This window comes from Furipterus horrens, unplaced genomic scaffold, assembly GCF_987537825.1.
Source record: "Furipterus horrens unplaced genomic scaffold, mFurHor1.1.pri manual_scaffold_13, whole genome shotgun sequence".
Taxonomy (NCBI): domain Eukaryota; kingdom Metazoa; phylum Chordata; class Mammalia; order Chiroptera; family Furipteridae; genus Furipterus; species Furipterus horrens.
In genome coordinates this window covers 39,874,501-39,892,360 of record NW_028327183.1, presented here as the reverse complement: position 1 = coordinate 39,892,360, position 17,860 = coordinate 39,874,501, and the positions used below count along the sequence as shown (strand labels likewise).

The window sequence follows — 17,860 nt, the reverse complement described above, 5'->3', positions numbered from 1 at the left end:
CTGGGACCAGGGAGACTTGCAGACAATTTCCTATCGTCTGAGAGACTTAGAGGTGGGAAATAATAATACAATGATAATAGCTAACATTTAGTGAGTGCTTACTCTGTGAAAAAACTTAAATCATTTAATTTCACAACAACCCTAGAACTTATTGCAGCTATCCCACTTTACAGATGAGGAAATTGATACCCAGAGATGTTAAGTAACGTGCCCAAGGTCACATAACCAGAAGGTGGAAAAACTGGGATTTGAAAAGACAGGCAGCCTGACTTCTGAATCTGTCGTCTTAACCACAGAATCTACTGCTGAGCAGTTAGTGAATGCTCATTCCACACGCAGGCATTGTGCTAAGCACAGCTCATGTGAGGTTGGGCAACTGTCCAAGGTAGATATCTTTGGTTCCGTTTTACAGACAGAAATCTGAACCAGGGAGAAGAGAAGTCACCTGCCCAAAGATCCCCAGTGAAGAAAGAGTGGAGCCGGCAGTTTGACCTCAGTGTCAATCCTTACCATTACACTATGTTGCATCTGAAGGCTGCGGAATGGCCCCAAAGACCTCAGGCTGAGCATGAGTACCCAAAGCCAGCCTGGGGAAGGAGGGGATGAGGGAAAGAGATCATTGGTTACTCTGTCTGGAATAGGAAGGATCACAAGTGGAGGAGGGATTTGCTGGGGGCACTGAGGATGGTGTGGGGCGGGGAGTTTCAGGTAAGGCTGAGGGTTGTGGCTGGAGAAGGAAAATCGGTCGAGAGGCACCCCGACCCTTGCTGGCGGGCCCTGCAGTGAAAACTTTCTTATCCTGGAGAAGAAGGAAGAGGCTTCATGCCAGCCAGAGGCCCCCTGAGGGCCTGGAGAGGAGGGGAGAAAAACAGAAATAGAAACAAAGCAGGAGGGAGGGGCATGATCTGGGCAAACAGGGTGAGAGGCAGCGAGGACAGAAGCATCAGAGAATCACAGGACAGAGGCTCCCTCACCCAGTGACCCAGCCACACTTATCTATCTCAGTCATCATGACTCCTGGGCACTGAGCGCTTTCCACACACCAGGCACTGTGCTCACAAACCCTCCCTGATGCATGAAAAGAGAGCGTGCAACTCAGCACTGGGCACAGATGCTCACAGAATGAAGTTCCTCGGATAGTAAGCATGGTCGCATTTATACTTTGCAGCTGACACGTAGTGGGTGCACCCATCTTTCTAGTAGAGGAAACAGTTCAGATTCAAGGAGCTTGCCCAAGATCACACAGCCAGCAAACGGCAGAGCCATGACTAGAAAGTTTACTGCCTGCAAATGTTGCACATTAATTATCTGGCTATATTGTCTCTGAGTCACCCAATAAAGCTTTATTGAGCATGCATTATATACCTGGCCCTGCGCAGGGGATACCACAGTGAACAAAAAAGAAAAATAAAACAGGAAACCCCTGCCCCTTGGGGGGAGACAGTAAACAAGTAAGCATATAATGAGTGTCTGGTGGTAAATAAGTAGCATGAAATGAATGGAAACAGGTTGATTAGGACAGAGAATGACTGAGAGGCCTACTTTAACTTGGTGGAGAAGGTGATGTTGGAGCTGAAGAAATCCACTGTGGGAAGAGCCAGGGAAAAGCATTCCTGGTCATGGAAATAGCATGTGCAAAGGCCCTGAGACAGGACTGTGCTTGGTATGTTGAAGGTAGTGTGTCTGGACTGGAGTGAGGGGCAGAGTGGGAGGAGAGCAAGTAGGAGAGGCAAACAGGGAGCAGATTCTGCAGAGCCTTGTGGTCTGTGGTCAAGAGTCAGCATTTAGTTGTCAGAGCTGTGGGAAGCCAAGAAGGATTTTCGGCACTGGTGGCATATGGTCTGATTGCTGTGGAGACGCCAGCTTTGGAGTTGGGTGCACCTGCCTTCAAAACAAAGTCAGGAACTGCCATCTCAGAACATGACATCCATCCATCAACATATTTGAGACCACATGGTCCCTGGTTTAGACGTTTGCAGGACACCCACCACCGTCTTTCTCTGGGTACTCCAGGCCCTTCACTTAATAGACAATCAATGCCAATGATATGCTCGTTTTTCCAAACTTAAGAACGTCAAACCCAGGGGACAGGTACAGCAGTGAGAGAGGGTGTGGTATCTTCCAAGGGGAGTGTTCGGGCATCTGGTCTGTGCGTGGCACTGTTGACGCAGCACTGACCCAGAAGGACCCAGCCCCAGCCCCTGGACAGACAGAACACAAAACAGCTGTGGTGCGAGAAGAAAGGAGACTGTGTGAGCCCCGAAGAGCTGTCTGACCCCGCCTGCAGGTTCAGGGACATGTGTTAGAGTCTTTTGGTAGCAAGTGACAGGAACATACCCTAACAGAAGAGGCATAAAGCAGGCATTGTTGGCTCATATAGGTAGGAAGGAGACAATTTAGGATAAAGCTACGAGGAACATGGCCTTAGAGACTGGCCCTCACACTCAACACCACCAAGACACTCTCCTACTCATTTCTCTGTTTGCCTCAGCCCATATCCACTCAATTGCATGGGATGGGAAAATGGACATTTATTTGCAGACATGGACCCAATCCTTCCAGCACCATAGCCCAGTGGGAAAATGACAAAGTCTCCAGTCTATTTTCTAACGTCGAACAATCTCAGGGAAGGGCTTGGATTGGACTGATCAGGGTCACCGGCCACCCTTGGACTGATCATGCCACCCAAAAGAATGGGATGCTTTGACTGGCCAGGTAGGGGTTAGTTTAGCCCTCAGTATTCAGGTGTCTGAGTTGGGTGGCCAAAAAAAATTAGATTGAAGCCTATGAAACTGTCGGTTTTGGAGGTCAGAAATGGCAGAATCTTGGCAATTTCATATGGTCAATCCTAAGTACTCACCAGCGAAGTCAGATGGGAAAGCTTGTAGGGCTTGTAAATTTAATAGGCACCCCAGTGGACCACTCCGAAGGGTGTGTGTGAGAGGAGGTGGTAGTAGCTGAGACATGGGGATGAGTGCACATGAGTCAGGTAAAGACATGTGGTGGTGAGAGAATAGCAGGGCATGTTTCAAGCAGAGAAAGAGCTCCTGCAAGGGCTGTCCTGAGGGAGGACCACGGAAGGCTTGCACTGTGATCTGGCTATGGCATGCTCTGACTGAGCAACCTGAGTCTGTGTCCACCCACTTGGAGGACTGGGAGAGGCAGCCCTAGCCCTAGCAGGAGAAATGGATGCTGGGCAGGAGAAACCAAAATATATCCAGTTTGGAATTTGTTAGACTTGTGCTTCTTCATGTGGAGATTTGCAATCTCATTCCATTACAGTACTCACATTGAAGAGGGTCATTTGCCTGAGGTCAGATGTATCCTATTTGATTCAAATCTTTTTATCCAGTATTAATTGACCACCTTCTCTGGATTCTGTGCTGGGCATGCAGAGGTGGCTTTGTGAGGATTCGCTTGTCTGCAAACAGAAAACGCGATTAACCCGACTGAAGACATTTGGTTCCTTTACTTAATAAGAATTCTGGAGTCAGGGGGTTTGGAGGTTTGGCGCAATGGCTTATTGATATCACCAAGGACCCATTTCCTACTCTTCTGTTTTACCTTCCTGAGAAGGATACATTGAGATTAGAGGCTCGTTGCCTCATGGTCACACAATGGCCACCAGAGCTCCAGGACTCGTATCCTCACACCAATGAACTAAGTAGGGAGAAAGGGAACAAATGGAAGTTTACTTTGTGTCAAAAATAATAAGAGTAACAGTAATAAATACATATATGAGACTTAGCCTGTTTTAAAAATTGTTTTAAATTCTTTACATAAATTAACTCATTTAAGAAGCCCTGTAGCTGTATGACCACTCCAAACCTCAAGGGAGTCTGGGGAAGCAGGTGTCAAGGAAGGGGGACGTATCATGCCCTGGGCTGGGTACCTTTCTGCCCCCATCCAAACTGGGGTTCTGTCACTTACAAACAATATAGTGTAGTGGGTGTGGCTGCAGGGTTTTATGTTATTTCTAGTGTATGGCTGTACTCCAACCTTATGTGCTAATTGAGAAAACATGAGAATGCCAAGCAGTGACAGTTATAGAATTATGGGGATGATTCTGAAACCCCTGTAACGTGACAAAACTGAACCATTCAGAAACTTCAGTGGGTTACTCTTGGTAATAAGTTTCTTGTGATATGTGTCATGATGGATTGTGATGAGCTGGTGGCCATCACACTTTTGCAACTATCTATTGCCTCAAAAAAACCAAAACTTGCCCTGGCTGGTGTGGCTCAGTGGATTGAGTGCCATCCTGTGAACCAAAGGGTCACTGGTTCAATTCCCAGTCAGGGCACATGCCTCAGTTGTGGGCCACGTCTCTAGTTGGGGGCATGCAAGAGGCAATCACACGTTAACGTTTTTCTCCCTCTCTTCCTCCCTTCCTCTCTCTCTAAAAAAACAAAAAAACAACAACAACAACAACCAGAAAATGAAACTTAGTGGCATAAAACAAAAATTACTTTATTATGCTCCCTGAATCTGTGGGTCAGGAATTTGGTCATGGTACCGTGGAGGTGGCTGGCATCATCTGGACACTTCTTCACTCGTGTGTCTGGTTACCGGCTGCGGTGACTGCAAAGCTCAGTTCAGCTGTGATTGTCAGCTGGAGTATGTTTATGTGGCCTCTCCATGTGGTCTGGTTGTTCTGTAGCATGTATGTTGGATTCCAGAGGGACAGTCTGAGAATGCGTGTTCTGAGAGAGCTAGCTGGACTTGATGTTGCAAGTCACACGACTTGACTTCCACTGCGCTCTATCAGATGAAGAAATCACAAGTTCAGGTCAATGAGAGGAGAGCATTGACTCTACCTCCTGAAGGGAGGAATTTCAAAGACTTGGTGGTCAGTTTTCAAAAACCACAACACATACCATGCCTGAGCTGGAGATGCCAGCAAGCTAATTAATAACTACACTGTTGTTAGAATCAGAATGCATGTTGGCTGCACATTGGAGCAGATCATGGAACACCTTCCCCAACCCCGTTATCAGGTACTAATTCTTTCATTTCTGAATCATGGGGAGGTGTAGGTGTGTCAGGGGGAGGGTGGACTTGCTTTTGGGGGTTGGGGAAATAGCTATTTGACAACCAGTGTGAAAGTATTTCAGTATTTTAACAACAGAAACAGTGCTCCCGTTGGGGACCCACTGGATTCAGTCCTTCGAGAGATTCATAACCTTGGAACCTCCATGTGCCATTTTAGGCTGCTTCCTGGATCTATCTCTCACCTTTTCTCTGCTGATAAAACTCTAAATTTGTTAGGTATTTATTCTCCTTGGGACACATTTCTCCTAGCCTCATAGGGGGATCTTGATTAGCCTAACTTTATCTTTGTAATTACATCTTCCATGTCAGTGTTTGGGTAAGGCTTAGGCATATGACTAAATTCTAGCCAATGAGACAAGCATGTACATCCAACAGGAAGTTTCTCTGAAAGGTGCTTTTTTTTTTTCTTTCCTCTAAGAACTGTGGAAGAATCAAGGCCCTAAACTTTGTGAAGCAGAGCCAGCTGTCCACAATAGGCCTTGTCCAGATTCATGACCCACAGAATCAGTAAGCATAATAAGATGGTTATTGTTCTACTCCATTGTTTGCAATATTCTGTTATAACTTGGAGGATGTTGTTTACATGTGGCAGCTGGAGCTGTGGCACCATCTTGCTACCATATGGTAACTAGAATAAGTCGACAGAAATGAAAGGAACCTGGTGTCCCAATGACATTATTGAGTGAATGAATGAATGAGTCTTAGAACTTCCCTGCCAACTGACATTTTATGTGTGATAATAAACTCATGTTATTCTACTTTTTTGAGTGTGGTTTATTAAGATGCTATTTTAAAAAAGATTTTGTTTATTTACTTTTAGAGATTGGGGAAGGGAAGAAGAAAGAGAGGAAGAGATACATCAATGGACAAGAGATAAATTGATCCATTGCCTCTTGCACACCCCAACTGGGGACCTGGCCTGCAACCTAGGCAGGTGCCTGACTGGGAATTGAATGAGTGACCTTTTGGTTTGCAGACTGGCGCTCAATCCACTGATCTACACCAGCCAGAACTTGAGTGTGATTCTTGATTTTCTTTGTAAGATAAAGTATCCTGATTTGTATAGACCTTTATCTGTCCTAGGTATCCATGGAAGAGGGAAATGTTCAGTTCACAATCAGGAAGAAACAGAGAGACAGATAAACATGTGCATATATACATACACACATGCACACACGTGGGCATAAATACACCAATATGCACCTTCAGTTAGACTCTGGTTCAAGTAGACACTCACTAGAATACATATACATGCACATTCCAGAAGTCAGGCACATACAAGTGTACATGACCAGTCCCACACAGACATCTGCACTTTGTCACAGGCACACGGTAACACACACACTCAAGGATTCACTAAGCACAGAAGTTGCAATTCCTTACTGTTTAATTGAACATATTGTATAAAACTAGAAAAATAAACAGATATTTTGAACCCGAGGTAGGGCTGCAGGTCCATAAATAAGGGGTGAAAGGAAATAACTTAAGGCAGGGGTGGGGCTTAGTGTATAAATAAGGTTTGGGCTCTCAATGAGCTGGTGTGGGTCCAGGTTCTCAGATGCACAGATCTCCCCTAGCAACACAATTCAGGTCCCATGTGAGGAGGCGGAAGAGGTTGAATGTGACAGTGGCTTCAAGGCAGTCTTGAGACACCTGTGAGAGAGAAGAGAACATGGTTTCTCATTCCCTTACCCAGATCCCAGGCATCCATTCTCCTGTGCAATAACTCACCTTCTTTGGGGCTTCCTGGAGCCGGTGAAGCCAGTGCTGGAGGAGGCCTTGGGGCCTGGGGCCTGCTGTGGACTGAGCTGAAACCTGTGGGCAGAGGATAGTGGTATGTGAGGCAGGGCCTGGGACAGTTGAGGACACACACCACAGATACAGCCTGGGTTCCCTGAGCACTCACACAGGCCTGGACCTCAGAGTGGATATAGTGCAGTGTGTGAAGAGGCTGGTCCAGGATGTCCCCCAGGGATGAGTCAGCCACAGTCTCCAGGACCTTCAGTGTTAGAGCCAGCTCTGCCTCCAAGACCACAGTTCGCTCCCATACCTGAAGAAAAATGAGAAAGTACAGGTGAGGGGGGAAGAAACGTAAAAATATGAGAAAGGATAGGCAGGATGTTCCAATGAAGTGGGGACAGGTAAGGAGTACAGGAAGGAAGACAACTGAGAAGGGCACTTGTGAAGGGTCAGGTTAGAGGGAACACATAAAGAAGAATGAAAATGAAAAGGTACAGGTGGGACTCAAGAGGGAAGACAGATTAAGGGTCAGATAAAAAAGTGAATTGGGGACAAGTGAAAGGTGACTCATGGGAGTTACAGAGGTTTGAGGGACAGGGAATGAGGACAGATTAGAAGAGAACAGATTAGCAAGGGAGTCGAGAGGGGGACAGTTAGATACATAAGTAAGAAGGGTAGATCAAGGAAGAGTGCAGTTTGGGATTAGATCAATGGAAGAAAGATGATGCAGGAGATAAGTGAGAGTAAGTGGTGAGGAGAACAGGGAATCACTGCTGGGAGCACACAATGACAAGCTGGGCAGGGCAAGGGGCAAAAACCTGGGAGAGAAACAAAGACAGAAATAAGAGGAAACTAGGTAAGAATGGAGGTGTGAGGAAGAGGCAGAAAGATGATAAAAGGGACTCAGGGTAGGGGCAGAGTCAAGGGAACACTTGAGGAGGAACAAGGGCACAGGACAGGTGAGGAGGGACAAGAGAGAGGGAAGAACAGGTGAGGTAAAGGAGGCAAGGGGCCACTTAAAGAGACAAGGAGAGGGGCCAGGAGAAGGTAAGTGGTCTCAGTTCCAACTCACTTGCAGCTGTGTCAGTTTCCAGGGCCTGGGAAAGAGGCAGCAGCTGCAGCTCTGGTTTTTCAATGAATTTTCCTAAAGAGTAAGAGCAGAAGTTAGGCCAGAGTAGGAGGCTAGCCCATAGCAGCAAGGGTGGAGGTCTAGCAGGAGAACTTAAGTTTAATCCATGGCATAAAGGATAGAGACTATGCATAGCTGAAAAGCTAGAGGCAACACCACCGCAGGAGGACAGATGTTAGCCCAAAGTAGCAGGGCAGCAGCTTGGCCAAAGCAGGAGGGGTATGGGCTAGTCTACAGCAATAGGGGCTCAGAGGTCCAAGACAGGGGCAGTGCAGGAGGATGCTAAATTCTACCACTCCTAGGAACACATTGAAATATACATCTATATAGAGAGCAATTACTCCTGAGACATGACCAATGGCTGAATGAACAGCTTCTGTACAACAGTGCAGTGAAAGAGGCTGAATAGAGAAGACTGGGGAACTGGGATTTCTCTGGTAGCTGTGGGAACTCTTCGGGATTGGAGGTGCCAGTGAGAGCTATTGATTATGTCTCTCTCCATCTTGACAGGGCAGGAGAAAACTCCATTTGGGTACTCTGGCCTACCTGCAAGTTCACTGCAGCATGTTCCAAGCAACACTTTGTGGAGCCTAATTCCCCAAACAAAGGGAGCAAGCAGGATCAACAGGGCATTACTACATACACCTGGCCTCCTCAACTGGAGCTCTTAGTGGGATGGCACTCTGGATGCCATAGGCACCTGCTTGGCTCCAACAGGCCTGCCAAAACCACCAGCCTGTGCAGAGGCTTCTTTTACACATGTTTTCGAGACTGGGAGAGATAATTATTTTGTCTAATTCATCTAAACATGAAGTAACAAATGAAAAGACAGAGGAATAGCTTTCAAATAAAGGAACAAGAAGTATAACCCCCCCCCCAAAAAAAACTAAGAAAAATGGTGATAAGTAATTTACCTGATAAAATTGAAAGAAATGGTCAAGAAGCTCACCAATTTTGGAGTGAAGTGGAGGAACTTAAGGAGAACATCAACAAAGACTTAGAAAGTATAATAGAGAACCAAAACCACTCTAAGGATACCATAACTAAAATGGAAGATATGGTAGAAGAAATCAACAGCAAATTAGGTAATGCAGAAAAAGGGAGTAGTCACCTGGAACATCAGATTACTGGAAATCAACAAATCACAAAAGAAAAAAGAAAAAGAATTATAAAATAAAAAAATAGTTTGAGACTTCTAGAAAAACATCAAGCTCACAAACACTGACATTATCAGGCTCCCAAAAGAAGAAGAAAGAGACAAAGGAACGAACTTTGTGGAAACAATAGTGGAAACCTTCCTAACCTGGAAAAGAAAAAGAACATCTAGGTCCAGGAAGCACAGAGAGTTTGAAGCAAGATGAACCCACAGAGACCCAACAAGACGTATTGTGATTAAAATGACAGTTAAATATAATAAGACATTTTTGAAGGCAGCAAGAGGAAAACAACTAGTTACACACAAAGAAACTACCACAACGCTATCAGCTGATTCCTCTGTCCTTTATAGGCCAGAGGAAGTGGCAAGACATCTTTCAGTGCTGAAAGGAAGAAACCTACAACCCTGAATAATTTACCTGGCAGAGCTATAATTCAGAATTGAAGGAGAGATAAAGAGCTTGCTGGATAAGCAAAAACTGAAGGAGTTACACTATTAAGCCAGCTTTACAAGAAATGTTAAAGGGTTTCCTTTAAGTAGTAAAGAAAAGGCCATAACCAGAAATATGAAAGTATGAGAAAGAAAAATATCTCACTGGTAAGGCCAAATATTTAATAAATATAGTGAATCAGACATTTAAAAAGCTGCTCTGGTGGTAAAAAGACCAAAGTACAAAACTCAACTCAAACTACAATAATTAGGAGATACACAAAGAGATCTAAAATATGACATCAAATACTTAAAGCTTGGAGGAGTGAATGAAAACATAGTCCTTTTAGAATATATTAGAACTTAAATACCTATCTATTTAAAACAGACTGCTATAGTGCTGGTCTGTGTGGTTGAGTTGGTTGGAGTGTTTTCTCACAGACCAAAAGATCATGGGTTCAATTACTGGTCAGGGCACATAGTCAGGTTGCAGGTTAGACCCTCAGTAGGGGCACATATGAGAAGGCAACCATCCGATGTTTCTCTCTCACATCAATGTTTCTCTTTCTCTCTCTCCTTTCTCTATCTCTAAAAAGCCCTGGAAAAAGAAGTCCTCAGGTGAGGATAAATAGATTGCTTATAGCTATGGAGTGATATCTATAAACTTCATGGCAACCACAAACCAAAACCTATAAAACATACATAAAAAAATAAGAGAAAGGCCACCCCCCACCCCCCCAAAAAAATGCTAAAGATAACCAACAAACCACAAGGGAAAGATCCAGAGAAGAAAGAAACAGAGAGGAATTACAAAAAAAAAAAAAAAAAAAACACAACGAAAAAACTATTAACAAAATGGCAATAAGTACATACTAATTAATAATTATTTTATCTGTAAATGGATTAATGCTCTCATAAAAAGACATAAGGTGTCTGAATGAATTAAAAACATTAACCATCTATGTGCTGCTTACAGTATACTCATTTCAAATCAAAAGACACTTTGGACTGAAAATGAAGGAATGGAAAAAGATACTCCATGTGAATAAAACTGAAAAAAAGCTGGGGTAGCAATATCAGACAAAATAGATTTTAAAATAAAAAAACATTCTAAAGGACAAAGAAGGACATTACATAAATATAAAGGGGTAAATCCAAGAAGAGGATATAACAAGCATAGATCTCTGTACCCAACATAGGAGCACCTTAAATATATAAAGTGAATATTAATAAACATAAAGGGAGAAATTCACAGTTATACAATAATAATAGGGGAATTTTATTACCCCACTCATGTCAATGGATAGATCATCATATTAACAAAAAATTTATAAGGAAAAAATAGCCTAAAATGTCACATTAGATCAGATTGATTTAACAGACATTTATAAAACATTTCATCCAAATGCTACCAAATACACATTTAAAAAACTTTTTTCATTTATTTATTTTCAGAAAGAGGGGAAGGGAGGGAGAAAGAGAGAGAAACATTAATGTGTAGTTGCCTCTCTCTTGCCCCCAACTGGGGACCTGGCTTGCAATCCAGGCAAGTGCCCTGACTGTGTATTGATCGGTAACCCTTTGGTTCACAGGCCGGTGTTCAATCCACTGAATCACACCAGCCAGAATACATATTTTTCTTTCAAGTGCACATGAAACATTCTCCACAGTAGATCACATATGAGGCCACAAAACAAACCTCAATTAAAAAAATATTGAAACCGTATTAAGCAAGAACGGGGGAGAGAGGTAGAAGAGGGTAATGTATGGACTTCAGTTGGTAAACACACAACCAGATGATACATCCAATAGGGGTTAAGATCCAAAATATATAAGAAACTCATACAACTTCACAACAACCCCACCAACACCAAAACAATTCTATTAAAAAATGGACAGAGGACCGAAATCGACATTTCTTAAAAAAATAAAATAAAAAACCCACACATTTTATTTATTTATTTTTAGAGAAGGGGAGAGAAATACCAATATGAGAGAGAAATGTTGATTAGTTGCTTCTCACACGCGCCCTGACTGGAGGCCCAACCTACAACCCAGACAGGTGCCCTGACTGGCAATCAAACCAGTGACCCTTTGCTTTCTGGCATGACGTCCAACCAACTGAGCCACACTGGTCAGGGCTGAATGGATGTCTTTCCAAAGATGTCATACAAATGGCCAAAAGACATATGAAAAGATGCTCAACATCACCAGTCATCATGAAAATTAAAATTAAAATCACAATAGATATCACCACACACATACCAGAATGGCTATCATCAATAGGTCAACAAACAGCAAGTGGTGAGGATCTGGAAAAAGGGAACCCTAGTACATTGTTGGTGAAATTGTAAATTAGTGCAGCCACTATGGAAGACAGTATGGAGTTTCCTCAAAAAATAGGTACTCACCAAGGCATCCTTGGCTTTCTTGAAGGCCTTCCACTCTGTTGGTGGCAGATATTTGAACTTGCCAATGTCACAGCCCCTCCCTATTGAGCGCGTCTTGTGGTTGGGGACAGGACCTGCTCTGGCCAACCCCAGGCCAGTGGCCACCATCACCAGGAACCATGCTGCAGCCATGGCCAAATTGCAACTGCTTTCCCTGCTGCATGGCTCCGCTTTTTAAGCAAGCTGAATGAGCAATCCTGGCTGATGTGTGCAATGCGAACAAGCAAATGGAAATTGCAATTTCAAAAGGCATGACTGGGTGGGGCCAGCTGCCGAACCAGGTGAGGTCACAGGTGTGGGCGGAGCCAGGTGAGCCCAGAGTTCTAAGAGAAGGGAAGAGAAACTGAAATCAATCCCAAGAGGGAATCTGAGGAATCCCCGGATCCTAGCTTAGGCGTTCCTGGGACTTTGGGGAGCTCCTAATTGAAGGTGTGGCCGGGGGAAGGATAGGCAGCTGTCACAGCTGGACAGGGACTGACCAGGCTGTTTGGGGACAAAGATGTCTGAGTGGCATAGAGGGAGCTTCCTCCACTGGTGTAAGCATGTTCCACAAACTCATTTTATGCTCCAAACATTGCTGTGAGGTCAGTAAGTCCTCACTTAATGTCTTCGATAGGTTCTTGTAACTCATATGACACACCCAATCTGACCATAGGCTGATTGATACAAACAAGAGTTAAGTTCCTACAGAGTATTTCTGGTCACAAAAACATCACCAAAGTTCTAAATGAAGACCCAAAACATTTCCAAAATTAAACACTGAAATAAAATATGAGCTATACATACATTTAAGAAAGATTAATAAAAACGGGTCAGGTAATGATTTTCCAGCCCCTTTTCCAGTTCCTGGTGGTGGGTGGCCAGTCCTCTCAGCTCAGGGCGGAAGGCAGTGACCACCCTGGACAGGAGCCCTGCATCAGGGCCACTCACACACACACCCGCACTCACTCAGACTGGGACGATTTGGACACGACTACTCATTCACATGATGAGCACACCTGTGGGATGTGGGATGAAACCGGAGTCCCCGGAGAAAACTCACGCAGACATGGGGAGAATGTGCAAAGTCCACACAGACAGTGCCCCCAGCTGGGGATCAATTTTTTTCCCCTCAATGATGAAACTTAAGACAAAATGGCATTGAATGAAACTGCTATTCGAGGACTACTGTAGTTATTTTTAGGATCATTCCCCATTTCACCTGTGAGGAAACTGAGGTACTGAAAGGCAAGTGCTGGGTTTTGAGTGGAGTCCCAGTTGCATACCTCCTATTGCATATATGGTCAAGGAAGAAACTGGGAACCTCTATGAGTCATAGACAGCTAACTCTCCTTTCTCTCCCTCTTGGCAGCATGACAGGGTATGGAGCTCCTCATTTGGTTGGGGTAAGGGGGGCAAAGACAGTGAGGAGTGCTTACAGAAGGCAGATGGCGTCTCAGTGCTTTGCCATCACCCCACCACCCTCCCATGGTTAAAATATATGTGTAACAGGTAGGGAACTGCTCTGATGTGTGGACATTTCTTATTTTTTATTACTTAATTTTTTTTCTTGGCTCTTAGGTGCAAAAATTATTTTTTAAATTTAAATACTGATATTGCTTTATTTCATTTTTACTTTCTTTTTCTAAAGTATATTTTATTGATTATGCTGTTACAGTTGTCCCAATTTTCCCCCCTTTGTCCCCCTCCACCCGGTACCCCCCTTCCCTCCAGCAATCTCCACACTTAGTTCACGTCCATGGGTCGTGCATGTAAGTTCTTTGGCTTTTCCATTTCCTATACTATTCTTAACATCTCCCTGTCTATTTTTGTTCCTACCAATTATGCTTCTTTTTTTTAAAGGATATTTTATTGATTATGTTGTTACAGTTGTCCCAACTTCTTTTCCTTTTGCTCCCCTCTGCCTAGTAACCCCCCTTCTCTCCAGCAATCCCACCCCCCTTAGTTCATGTCCATGGGTCATTCCTATAAATTCTTCGGCTTCACCCTTTCTAATATTATTCTTAACTTCCCCCTGTCTATTTTGTACCAACCGATTACGCTTCTTAATCCCTGCACCATTTCCCTATCTCTCCCCCTTTCCCCTCCCAGCTGATAACCCTCCAAACGATCCCCATGACTATGATTCTGTTCCTATTCTGGTTGTTTGCTTAGTTTTTTGTGTTGGTTTTTTTAGATTCAATTGTTTGTTGTCATTTTAATGTTCATAGTTTTGACCCTCTTTTTATTTTTCTTTTTTTAAGTATATTTTATTGATTATTTTGTTACAGTAGTTCTAATTTTTCCCCCTTTGCTCCCCTCTGCAGTACCCCACTTCTCTCCAACAATCCCACCCCTCTTAGTTCATGTCCATGGGTTGTGCATATCAGTTCTTTGGCCTCACCCTTTCCTATACAGTATTCCCTCACTTATCGCAGGTACTACGTTCTAGACCCCCCCGTGATAGGTGAAAATCCACGAAGTAAGAACCTTACATTTATTTTAGTATTTATATATATTTTAAGGCTTTATAAACCCTTCCCACACACTTATAAACCATTCCCAGTCCCTTATTAACCTTTCCCACTCCCTTATTAACCTTTCCCACACTTTTATAAAGACTACTTATGTTCTTAAATATACTCTACACTCTTAAACCTACGTAACTTTAACAACACACGTATACAGTACCGCAAAATCTCGCGATATAGTGAAAAATCTGTGATAAATAATTAAATATAATATTTTTAAAAATCCCATGATACAGTGAGGCCGCGATAAGTGAACCAGGCCATAGAGAGGGACTACTGTATTAGTCTTAACTTCCCCCTGTCTATTTTGTACCAGCCAATTATGCTTCTTAATCCTTGCACCATTTCCCCATTTCTCCCGCTTCCCCCTCCCAGCTAATAACCTTCCAAACGATCCCCTTGCCTATGATTCTGTTCCTATTCTGGTTTGCTAAGTTGGATTTTGTTTTTATTTTTTAGATTCAGTTGTTGATAGTTGTGAGTTTGTTGTCACTTTAGTGTTCATAGTTTTGATCTTCTATTTCTTAAATAAGTTCCTTTAACATTTCATATAATAATGGCTTGGTGATAATGAACTCCTTCAGCTTTACTTCGTCTGGGAAGCACTTTATCTGCCCTATCATTATGAATTATATCTTTGCTGGATAGAGTAATCTTGGTTGTAGGTCCTTGCTTTTCATCACTTTGAATACTTCTTGTCTGCAAAGTTTCTTTTGAGAAATAAGTTGACAGTCTTATGGGAACTCCTTTGTTGGTAACTCTCTTCTTCTCTCTTGCTGCTTTTAAGATTGTCTCTTTATCTTTAAACTTTGGCATTTTAATTATGATGATCTTGGTGTGGTCCTCTTTGATTCTAGCTTTTTTGGGATTCTCTGTGCTTCCTGGACTTGTATGTCTATTTTCTTCCCAAATAGGGACGTTTTCTTTCATTATTTTTTCACATAAGCTTTCAATTTCTTGCTCTTCCTTCTCTCCTTCTGGCACCCCTATGATTCTGATGTTGGTACATTTAAATTTTTCCCAGAGGCTCCTAAGCCTCTCCTCATTTTTTTGCATTCTTGTTTCTTGTTTCTTTTTTGGTTGAATGTTTATTTCTTCCTTTTTTCTTCCTTTTGATTTGAATCCCAGCTTCCTTCCCATCACTGTTGGTTCCCTCTATATTTTTCTTTATTTCACTTTGTGTAACCTTTTTTCTTTCTTTATTTTTGTCATACTCTATGAGTTCTCTGAGCATAATTATCACCAGTGTTTTGAACTCCAGATCTGATAGGTTGGCTATCTCCATTTCATTTAGTTCTTTTTCTGGGAGTTTGTTCTGTTCTTTCATTTGGGCCATATTTCTTTGCCTCCTCAATTTGGCAGCCTCCCTCTGTTTGTTTGTGTGTATTAGGTGGAACTGCTTTTACCCCCTGTCTTAGTAGTGTGGCCTGGGTAGCAAAGGCTCCTGTAAATTGTGTGGGGCAGAGCTTTAGGTAATTGCCAGGGCAGGGCCACCTGCTTTACTGCTTTGTGGGTCTGTTTGTGGTGGTGGTGGTGGGTGGCTTGGAGAGGGGACAATAACAATGCTTGGCTTCTGGAAATTTGCCTAGCACTCGCCCCATTTCCAGTCACTTCACCTATTTCCTGTATGCAATTGACACTTTCCAGTTGCTACCCTGGGGTTTGCATACATTCTAAGACCATGCAGGGTCTTTAAGTGGTGAAAATCTGGCAGGTTCTTCTACTGCCCCAATCCCCACTGGCTTTTACAGCCAGATATGATGAAAATTTATCTTCCCATTGCTGGAAATCTGGGCTGTGTGGTCTGGCCTGGGGCTGGGATTACTTGCTCCCAGGGCATCCCTCCCAATTTTTATCCAGCACATTTTGAATGTGGGACCATCCATTCCTCCACCACCACTTGGCCCGAACCACATCAACTCTAAGTCCTGTCTCTGTGATTCTGCCCCTGTCTGGATGAATGTGGCTTCTTTAAATCCTTGGTTGTTGGATTTTCATATAGGTCGATTTTCTGATGGTTCTGGTTGTTATTTGTTTTTGAGATCTGGTTGTAATTCTTTCTATGGTTGCGTGAGGAGGCAAAGCATGTGTACCTATGCCTCCATCTTGACCTCCAAAAAATATTAATCATACTCTTCAGATGATAACAGGATCACAACTGGCTCATGAGAGACCGTTTAAATTTTTACATGCACCCTCCTATGCCCAATCCCCACTCCCACCCTTCCCCCTCACAGGCATCCACTTTAATGTACTTGATATATAGCTTCAGAGATTTATTTTTATAATTTGCAATGTTGTGCATGTATGTGTTTTCAAGTTACATAAATGGGATTGTGTTATAAATCTCATTCTATTTCTTAAAAAACACTTAGTAGTATATTTCTGAGATGATGTGTCACGCACACCAAGCTTTCTGCTTCTAACTGCTGCATTGTATTCCATGGTGTGCCCACAGCACTTTCACGTATTTGTTCTCATCTAATCCTCTAGTGATGCACACCTCAGTTGCCTTCAGCTCCTCATCAGTGTAAGGCTCACACAGGTCCTCTCTCTGGGTAATTTTCTAGGACACATGAGAGCACCCCAGCTGGTGCACCCCACCACATCCCTGCAGCTTGTTTTTTTCACTTGCATGCAGATGTGGTAGTTAGTCCCTACATACGTCCACAGCTTCCCACCTCGTCTGTTGCTATTGTTCTGCTTCTGCTTTGAGTTCTTTCTCCTGTCTGCATGCAGAACAGACCAGAAGTGCCAGGATTAATCTCTCAAAGGCAATTCGCATCTGGTGCAGGTAGGGATCCAGTGAACAAATACTCTGTTTACCTCTTCCTCAGTGGGTCAGTTCTGAGGTGTGTTCTGCATGATTGCTCAAGTCCTCGGAGAGTCCCTTTATGAATGAGTTTATCTAGTTGCTCACAGCAGTAAGCTTTGGATGCAGGGACTAGGGTGAGGTACCTGGGTTCAAAATTTAAGAAGGCCCTCACTTTCAGGTTCAGAGAAGTGCTGTAGGTACCTCACCTGCCTCTGTCTAGTCCAGACTCTGCACCATTTTTGGCTTTTTTCTATTCCAATCTCAATTTCCCCACTCACTCCTGCTTCTTGGGGTCACCTCCCAAAGAAACCACCTGTACCCTGGGCACAGGGCATGCTTTTGGGAGACCCCAAACTAAGATATATATATTCAGGAATAGGATTTCTGGGGCACAGGGCAAACCTGCACTTATATTGTCTAGTCAGTGCTGTTCAATAGTACTCCCTGCAATGATGGAAGTGTTCTATATCTGCACTGTCCAATAAAGTAGTCCCTAACCACGTTTAGTTGTTGAGTGCTTAAAATTTGGCTAGCGCAATGGAGAAACTGAATTTTCTGTTTCTTTCATTTTTCTTTAAG

General features: G+C 43.4%; 1 protein-coding gene across 1 annotated transcript; it reads right to left on the bottom strand.

Annotated features, from left to right (window-relative positions):
- Positions 1-6,606: 6,606 nt before the first annotated feature.
- On the bottom strand, positions 6,607-12,088 carry LOC149994647 (interferon lambda-1-like). The gene is made up of 5 exons (XM_090260185.1): positions 11,918-12,088; positions 7,865-7,936; positions 6,959-7,102; positions 6,784-6,867; positions 6,607-6,705 (listed from the first exon to the last, which is right to left on the bottom strand). Exons 1-5 carry the CDS (start codon positions 12,086-12,088, stop codon positions 6,607-6,609), a joined length of 570 nt encoding a protein of 189 aa, XP_090116311.1.
- Positions 12,089-17,860: the final 5,772 nt, after the last annotated feature.

Bases quoted from the DNA above. Each gene is read 5' to 3' on its own strand.
- LOC149994647 (XM_090260185.1), bottom strand. From the start codon at position 12,088: ATGGCTGCAGCATGGTTCCTGGTGATGGTGGCCACTGGCCTGGGGTTG. The intron at 7,937-11,917 runs GTGAGTACCTAT...CTTACTCTTTAG, and splicing joins AGAAAGCCAAGGATGCCTTG to GAAAATTCATTGAAAAACCA. The intron at 7,103-7,864 runs GTGAGTTGGAAC...ATTTTTCTTCAG, and splicing joins GGAAACTGACACAGCTGCAA to GTATGGGAGCGAACTGTGGT.